At 40.0% G+C, this 9,780-nt stretch overlaps 1 protein-coding gene across 1 annotated transcript; it reads left to right on the forward strand.

Moving 5' to 3' along the window:
• The first annotated feature begins 2,996 nt into the window (after positions 1 to 2,996).
• foxl1 (forkhead box L1) lies at positions 2,997 to 4,991 on the forward strand. The gene has a single exon (XM_033635349.2). It carries the CDS (start codon positions 3,201 to 3,203, stop codon positions 4,371 to 4,373), a length of 1,173 nt encoding a protein of 390 aa, XP_033491240.1. The 5' UTR covers positions 2,997 to 3,200; the 3' UTR covers positions 4,374 to 4,991.
• The last annotated feature ends 4,789 nt before the right edge of the window (positions 4,992 to 9,780 follow it).

Raw genomic sequence — 9,780 nt, forward strand, 5'->3', positions numbered from 1 at the left:
AAGGCAATACAGTCCTAAGTGCTTGCCTGCAGCTTCTCAAAAGACAATTAAAACACCACATTTTATTTAGTTCCACTTTGATACAAACAGAGACAACATTTACAACAGGATGCTTTATCAGATGAGCAGAGTCACCATCAGTTTAATATGACTTTTTCTGAGTGGCTTGTCAGTTTTTATATCAATCAGTATTTTCTGTGTCGTGTGATTGTGTGTTTTTGGTGTTAAAATGGAAGATTTGTCAGGAATTTATTTGGTATACATATCCTAAATCCTGTTGATTCAGGGAACCATCCAGGCCCAAAGTTTCCTCTGATAACTGACAGTGGACTATCAAAGATGGGACAAAATAATAAGAACAGATGGGCTGTGATTAACAAGTATTCTGACCTCTATGAAACTCTGATCATTCTGAATTTGACTTGGTGCTATTGGTGCTAAAATGATGATGGGTGTGGACAAATCAATAATGAGGTGAGTTGTTGAACTGGGTGGTGTTTGGTATAAACTTTACACAGGTGGTATATATTGTACAGGTGCTTACATAAGCTCAGAGCTGGCCTTACTCACTAAGCAATATCAGCAGTTGCACAGGGTCCCCTAGAAAAGACTTTTTTTAATGAACATGAGACAATAATTAAATAAAAAAAACAAACTTTCTAAACAAACAATTTGTGCTTTTCACTAGAAAAAAAAAGACAAAACAATAAGCTCAGAGACAGGCTGAGTAAGGCATTTACTGTCCCATATAAAATAAGCACTCCAGAATTCTGTTTTTTTTTGTTTGTTTTTTTAAATCACATTTTGTAGTTTTAAAAACAAAATAAATGAACAAGACAAGACTGAAAGTCAACAAAAACTAGGATAACTACCCTCACAAGGTATTCTTTGACCGTTTGCCAGCACTGCAGCCCCTGATTTAATTTTAATAAATGACATTTGCAGGCCGGTGTAAGTGCACCATTTATTGAGTGAGGGGGTAATAGACAAATACTGTATTTACTGTAGTCTGTTTAAAGTTAGTGTTGCCGCTATAGGTCCCATTTTAGTCTTTACAAGCTTATGTACATTATCTGTGCTATTTCAGTGTCATGTGATGATGCAAAATGTTACAATAAGGGCCCCCTCCCCCCCAAACCAAATCCTGTTTAGTGCCCCTGAAAGTCTAGGACAGGCCCTGCATTAGCTTTTTTTTTTTTTTAAATTTCCCTACCTCTAATTATTACGAACAATTTCCAAATAATACAGTCTTGTTAATCTATGATCTGCCTTTTCCCCAGAACCAGCATTTACCCAGGGCCCTGAAACCACCAGAGACCTCCTAAGGGAGCCAATCACAAGGAAAAGACCTCTTTTTGTTAATGTATTTATTTTTTAAAGATATTATGATGAGGTAAGCCCAAAATAATCCATCCCGTGCTTAAACACAGAACAGATCCATTACATCAAAACAGTGGTAGCCAACCTTTACGGCTTTTAACCCTTAAAATAAGTCAGCTAGAAGCTACACAAGTCCATAACTGCTGACTGCGCTCTGTTGGTTTGGCTTAAAAATGTTCTTGCTTTAAATTTGTCTAACGTGGTGTGTGATGTCATGCTCTGTGGTCTTTTGTATGTGTTATCGACTGTTAGTTAAGTTTTTTGCACAGAGACTGCAACTGAAAATAAGCTTTAATAACAAATGGGAACATCAGAGAAATAAAGTTAGTCATTGTATTTCTATGGGTAACATTTTTGTTAAATATTGCAAACGGTCCCTTTGCGAACAAGATAGAAATAAATAGTGTACATACAACAAATACAGTTATACAGTGATAACAGAGTGCACTGAGACACGAATGATCACTAATAAATATAGAGGATGATATAACTAAATAATAAATGTATAAAGTGCTCTGATAAACTGCTCTGTAAGTAATGGAAACAGGTAGTGTCTTTCGTCATAGTTAAAGTATTAATGAAATTAATTGCCATATTATGTATTTATCTTTTTTTAGTACATACCTAGTGCATTGAACCAGACGAGAAATTTAATTTAATAAAATTTACACTCTAACAGACGAGTTTTACAAAACAAACTTTATCTCAAGGTCCACTTACTTTTCTGTTTTGTTCCAGATCTGTCAGCCACATCTCATGGCTTTCATCAGCAGATAGAGAACTCCAACCGCTGAGATTGTGTCTTGAGGATTGATGGCAGGAATGTGTGGATTTTACAAAAATTGCTGATAAACAGTGTTTTTTTTGTAGATGTAAAATATTTGACTCTAAAGTTACAATATATTAGTGGCTACTAGTTGCATTACTTCCACAGTGAGTTGTGTCATTTTCTTAAAATAAAGACAGAGATACATTTAATGGATAATAATGAATAAAAATATAGGGGAAAAATCTGAAATTTGACATTTTACAAACATTATGGTGCATAATCAACTTACTGATTAATTGATTATCATCGATCAATAATTATAATAATAATAATAATAATGATGATGATGATAGTAATAGGATGCTGAGGATATCTGCGTTTAAAGCAGCTGTGGAGCTGTAGTAGCTGTAACAGTGTAATTGTGATAATATCTTGTCAGTCATCCATCATTTCCTGCGTCCTCAGATCTCTGAATAAAGTGGGGTGGTTTGGGCCTGACACGAGTTAAAAGAAATTGTTGAAGTTATTTTCCCTTTTATACACTTTGTTTTCATTTGAGCGAGCCCACAGCAACTCCCAGAAAGGACTCGGCAATGTTTGCTTGTTCTCTCTGTGTGAGCAACTCTCAGCGTCAGGGGTGGACGTGATATTTCAAACAGCACATCAGTGCGTTTATGTATTGGGTGCCCGGAAATTTTTCCAAATAAACACAGCTTGATTCAACCTGGGTGGGCAGACTTATCAAGCGACTAATTCTATAAACAGATGAGGGAATAACCCGGCACCTCATTGGTTGTTGGGCCGAGGGGGGGAACATGAGGGAGTTTCAGCGCAATGAAATTTTAATTAATGTGGGTGGGCTGAGAACACCACCGACTGTTTATGATGGACAATTTATTTCCTAGTGCAAAGTCAACATAACACAGCAAACGTACAACAATTATTAACATTTCTGGGGCCCTCATGAGGCTGGGGAGTCAGTCAGTGGTGGAGAGGAGCTCCGGGAGCAGGCTCAACTTTCCCCGGGACACACCACAGCTTCCCCGGCGTCATGACTCTCTACCACGGCCGTCTGCCGTCTCTCGGAGTGCCGTCCTCGGCTCTCAGCCTCTCCGCCCCCCCGCTCATCTACTTGTACGGAGGGGACAGCGGAGGGGTCGTGCCTGCTGCCTTGAGCTTCATGCCGGCCCGCCAGGAGCCTCCGCAGAAGCCGCCCTACAGCTACATCGCGCTCATCGCCATGGCCATCAAGAGCGCACCGGAGCAGCGCGCAACGCTCAGCGGCATCTACCAGTTCATCATGGACCGGTTCCCCTTTTATCACGACAACAAGCAGGGCTGGCAGAACTCCATCCGCCACAACCTCTCCCTGAATGACTGCTTCATAAAAGTGCCCAGAGAGAAGGGCCGGCCCGGCAAAGGCAGCTACTGGACGCTGGACACCAAGTGCCTGGATATGTTTGAGAACGGCAACTACCGTAGGAGGAAGAGGAAGGCGAAGAGCCAGCAGGACGCTCTGGACTCTAAAGCCGGTGGACACAAGCGCATTAAGGGCCCGGGACCATCCAGGGATCCTCAAACCTCTCTGAAACATCAGACTGACCCGGGAATAGCAGCAGTACCGGCGAGACAGGGCGCGGAGAGGATGGAGACACAACCTGACACAAAAGCCGTTCTTGTTGAGTTAAACCACGCTGAACAGTCCCAAAATCCCCTCATACAGAGACCTAAGGTGTCCCCCAACCAAGACACCCTCGCGTCCACCGGGAGAAGGCTTGACACCCCCCAGCCTGAGACTTGTCCAGCTCCGAGGCTCGCTCCGCTGTGGATGGACGGTGTCCCCGGCGTGTCCCTCCGCCGAGAGCCAGAGGAGAGGAGGTCAGCGTTCAGCGGGAGAGAAAAGGAGAGAGGTCCGCTCTGCGCCGTCAGTTGCGCAGGAAACACAAACTTGGCTGCATTTGCGCAGGACAGGCCGAAAGGAAATGTACCGAGCAGGGATAAATCTAAAGGTTTTAGCATCGAGAGTATCTTGTCGAAAAGTGAGGATGAAATGCGCAGCAGCATCTTCGGTTTGTCGGCGGAGACATGCGCAGAGCGCAGGAGTCCCGCGTTCAGTTCGTCTGTGGTCCTCGGTGCCCGACCGCATCAGTTGTACCAGATGGGATTCCCCTTCTGCTCTTACCTGTCACTCACCTACCCCGACAAAGTACTGCATTTTAAATGAGTACAATTATGAAATTAGACTTTTAATGTATTTTACGCACAGATGCGTCGAAATGTAAACTCTGTAATTAGCTTTGCATGATGAGCTACCATGATGCAGCTGATTGTTCTGCTCTTTTCAGGATCTCTGTCATCCTCATCATATACAGTGATGTTCAGACAATGACAAAGAGCAGCACTGAGGCTTTTAGATTCATTTTTACGCATGCGTAAATGTCAGTGGTTATTATTTGTGGTTATTTTCGCCAAGTATTCCCAACCTGTTGCTCCTCAAAGTTTATGGCTGTGCAATTTAACGCTTAATACAACAAAGGGTAAAAGTATATACGGATGTGTCATTGTCATGTGAATATTTAGGGAAAGCTCATATATACTGCATTTCTCTCTTCATTCCTGAGGATGAGTAAATATCCCATAATTCAGAGAAGAATCTTGACTGTCATGGCTGGGCCTGTGTAGCTTACAGTATCTTTGAACTCTGGAAATACCGCACAATATGAGAATAAAGTTTAGTACTCAACCATGTAATCAAATGCTATTTCACACTCCACTCTGCTCTGAATTCCATGTGCAAAATAAAGTTTAGTTTGGTTACAGAGATGGCAGCATGATTTATTTAAAACTGTGAGTCAAAATAGAAACTGTGTTGGAAGTTGCTATTTGACTGAAATGTCCCTTCCTGTGACTAAAAGTTGTTTTTTATATAACAAAAAGACAGAGAACATATGTACTTCTGTATTTTCCTTTCAGTGCTGAGTTATATAGATCATGATGGTCATTAAAGATAGCCAGGCATCAACTGTAGAGGACTGAGCATTGTTCGGTTTTGCTGTCCTGCATCATGGATTTATTTAAAATATGTCATTTATCCAAAGTGACTAGATAAAGATATCAGGAGTAATCCAGGATGTTAACATTCTTTTCTTGCCAGCAGTTGTACTGTAGGTCTATCAACTTAAAACTGATAGTAAAAATCATCATTAAAAAAACAAAGATGAAGATTATAAACAAATTCATTCAACATCAGCTAACATTCAATTTGACTCCAAAAACTGATGATCCTTACAAGATATGGACCAAAAGTTCTGACTGATGATAACTCAACTGTAAAGGAGAATTGCTCTGCATTCTAGTATCAGATGTCACTGACTGAACAATTGATCCTGACCTCATTCTTTATGTGCAGCTCTGCAGTGTCAGTCACTTATAAGGAGATCATATGATGATATGTGAAATAGAAAAAAAAGTCTTTCATCCTTGCGCAGTTTGTGTCATGGCCTCTGTAGTTACTCAGACAGCTCAGTCTAAAACAGGAGAATTATTACTGAACTGAGTTGAATCTTTTACTGGAATCACTGATAAATTTTGTTACTTTGATTTCACAACAACATTCAACACTGTTTTCCTCCAAGTTTGCCTCTTTTTGTGTTGGAATAGCCTCTGAAAAGAAAAGACTTTACTGTATTTAAATCATGATAAAATTGTGAAATGCAAGGCCTTAGGCAGGGGCATAAATACAGACAGTGCAGGCAGTGTGATTGCACTGGGGTCCCTAGGGTGGGGTAGGTCCCTGGCAAAAGATTCAGATTGCCACCTCGACCTACATCTGTGTTCAAAGAACTCACATTAAACTAAAAATGGTGCCATTTGCTATAAGCTATATGCTCTCAAAATGCAAACCCGTATCCATCATGATTTTCTTTTGTCTCTTGTTTTTTCTTTTTTGTAAAATAGTCAGTAGCAATCTATAACAAAATTATGTGCTTATTCTACATGAACTAGAAAAAAAACATGGATGAATTATATGTATCAAAAGCTATTCAATTAAATAAATAATTTGTTATTTTCTTTGATATTTTTGTCATATACCGGTATGCAATAATGATTGCTGGGTAACATGTATGTTGATGTTGCCTAATGTCAAGTCTCTCTTTGATCATGTGACAAGACATTATAATACTGTGGCAATTTTAGGTACGAAATCTGTCAAGACTTAAAAGCTGAGCCCATGTGCAAGTCCAGCGAGCAGTCATGCCAACAGGAGTAAAAGTAAAAAGTAAAAAAAAAGTAGCAAAGCTCCCTAAATTACCTAAATTACATTATGTATATATATATATATATATATATATATATATATATATATATATATATATGGATATATATGGATATATATATATATATATGGATAGATAGATAGATAGATAGATATACTCTGACAAGTATAACACAATAAAAACAGTAACATTAGTTGAATACGCCTGTGATTACTGCTGTTCAATACTTTTTTTTGCCATTTGCTCAGGTACAAGTGTACTGTAATGTGGGTGATCAACTGCAGGTAACTTAGCTATGATAGCTAAAATTAATGAGGGTTTACTGACAACACTAGCACTCGCAAATTGGCCTCTTTTCACCAAAAGTGCAGAACTGCAACACACTGTGACAACTGATCCCGTGGCAATAATAATGGCAATGTGTTAAGTTTATTTATGATTACATTTACTAATGATTATTTTGGACAGGGGTGTGTGGTCACCTGTCACCTGCCAGCATATTTGAATACTGGAGGGGATGTGTCCCCCTCAAGTATATATTATAATTACTGGCTCAGTGATACTTACAGTATAATAATGACATATATTCATTCATTCATTTTCCATAACCACTTATCCTTTAGGGGCTGGAGCCTATCCCAGCTGACATTGGGCAAGAGATGGGGTACACCCTGGACAGGTCGCCAGACTATTGCAGGGCTGACACATGGAGACAGACAGCCATTCACACTCACATTCACACCTACGACCAATTTAGAGTCACCAGTTAACATAACCTGCGTGTCTTTGGACTGTGGGAGGAAGCTGGAGTGCCCAGAGTAGGCCCATGCTGACACGGGGAGAGCATGCGGGCTCCACGCAGGGGTGCTCCCCCACTCCAGGATTCAATCCCCCCACCCCAGGCGCAATGCTCAACAATGCTAACCACTGCATCACCGTGCCCCCTTCTAATAGTGACAATGATAACATTTAAATGTGAGATTCAGGCATTTTCATAAACTGGTTTAATGTCAATCAATTCAACAATAATCAGTCAAATTGTATCACAGGCATCATTCTGTGGCAGACTACACAAATAAATAAAATATTTTGTATACTGGCAATACTGAGTCAGGATCGTTGAGAGTGGCAGCACTCTTTAACATAAGAGCACAGGTGAACAGAACTATTTCATTTCAAGCAATGTTAGTGAATTTGACAAAACAATCTCAACCCAACAGCTTCTTATATGCTTTTGTGAGTATTTAAGCACATGTGATGGTCTTCCTCAGCAGATGGAGTTTAGTCAGTTGTTTCGATGCTGAGCAAACTCTCTCAACTGAGGCAGACCATGAGATGTAGTTCCTTTTTTCCCATCAAACAGCTGTTCCCAAGGTCAAGATTCAGTAAAGTTTAATGTTCTGTGGTTCCCTGACTACTGCTCTGTACCATGGGTCACAAAACACCCTGTACCAAATACTGAGTCACCACAAATAACTCTCCAACTATGTGTACATGGTCTTATTTTGAAAAAAAAAATCATATACAGATACAATCTGATGGCATTGAAAGTCCTAAATGAGCCTCTCTGAGCTCCATCTTGTTGTAGGATGACACCTGCATGAAATCAGAGAGCTCTGCTGACAGCATCATTACAAACAGAGAGCAGCCATGTCTAAATATAGGCCTATAGCTGAGACACACAGCGTCTGAAAAAGCTCGACTGTGCGAGGCCGGAGCTGTGCAAATCAGGAATGTTTGTTGAAATAAATAAACTTCCCCACATTTGAGGAGAGGAACTCACAATCACAAGCATTTCCTGTGTATAGGATTCTTTTGGTCAGATGTGTAAATAAAACATGATGAAAACCTCTGACGGGAAAGAAAGAAGGAGAGGAAAGAAAAGAAGCGAGAAGTAACAGTTTAGCCTGGCACTTTGTCTCTTTGGGATTTGGTTGCATTTCATATTAACACAACTGTAATTGGCTCCTCCAACTCTTCATTCTCCAGTGATCTCCAAAGTCTTCTAAAAGCAACATGAATTAATAAATGCGAGCTATCTGATGGTCTGTGTGAGTGTTTGAACAGTAAAAGATCCTCATGAGAAAGCAGCTCAGACAAAAGGGAAATCCTCTCACTTTTATTTGTTATCTGAGAAAACAAACTGCGCTGATGGGTTGTGGTCGGAGATCTTTAACGTGCATCGAGCATTAGCACCAGGCTGAACCCTCCAGCAGGGACATGGAGGTGATTGTTGGTGCTTTTCCTCTGGGCACACAGCCTGCTGGATAAGGTGGAAGAAACCTCCAGATTCTGGAGTATGCTGAGTTTATTAATCAGACTTAGAAAAACATCTGTTTCTTCTAAATGTAGTTCTTCTTAATCTTTGCCTGTTTGTTTTAAAGGCATCCTCCAATCCAAGTGACATTTTCTTCAGCTGCTATTTGTCCAAAATATATTTACTTTCCAATTTAAAACAGTATTAAAGTCTGTTTAGATGATCATACTCATTTATAAACAATTATTCTTTGTTGTTCAACTTCTTACAGAGGGATGTACTTTCAATTTGAAAGCTCCATCAGATTAAAATATGTTGTTTCATTCTCTTAAATCAGATTTCTTCCATGACTTCAGGATTTCTTTCTTGATTTTTTTGCTTTTGATGTGTACCTCATGTTTAAAGGGACAGTTTACCTCAAATCAAAACTACATATTTTTCCTCACACCTGTAGTGCTATTTCATCAATCATGTTTTTGTGTGAGTTGCCGAGTGTTGGAGATATCAGCCATAGAGATGTCTGCCTTCTCTTGAATATAATGGAACTAGAAGATACTCAGCTTGTCAACAGCAATGTCTACTTCCAGAAATCATGACCTGATTACTCAAGATAATCCACAGACTTTGTTGTGAGCAGTTTCATGTAGGAATTATTTTCTTTCTCCTGAACTACACCTGCCAACCACATCACTGCGCAGAAGAAAGCATTTATCTACTCATGGACGAGAGGCTCGTGCTCGCTACAGCGCAAGGTATAAACATTAATGGCATCCTCCTCACCTGGCCTGTAATGTTAGTTAGCTCAGTGGTGCTAGGTGAGTTAGCAGTGGATGCATGTGTTCTATGCAATAATGTGTTGGCAGGTCTCGGTCTGTTTCAAGACTTTAATCTTTGAGACCACAGTCTGTGTTTGGTTTGAGACCAAAAGTCAGTGCTGTTTTAACGTATCATTATGTAATATACACACGCTTGTCACGTACTGACATCACTCACATGATGTATTTATTCCATGTTACCTTATTGTTACACAACAAATGTATTCATTTTCACCCAGTACATGACTTTCACCCAGGAGATCACAGTTTGTGTCCCGTCGT

Source organism: Epinephelus lanceolatus, chromosome 5 (genome assembly GCF_041903045.1).
Source record: "Epinephelus lanceolatus isolate andai-2023 chromosome 5, ASM4190304v1, whole genome shotgun sequence".
Taxonomy (NCBI): Eukaryota; Metazoa; Chordata; class Actinopteri; order Perciformes; family Serranidae; genus Epinephelus; species Epinephelus lanceolatus.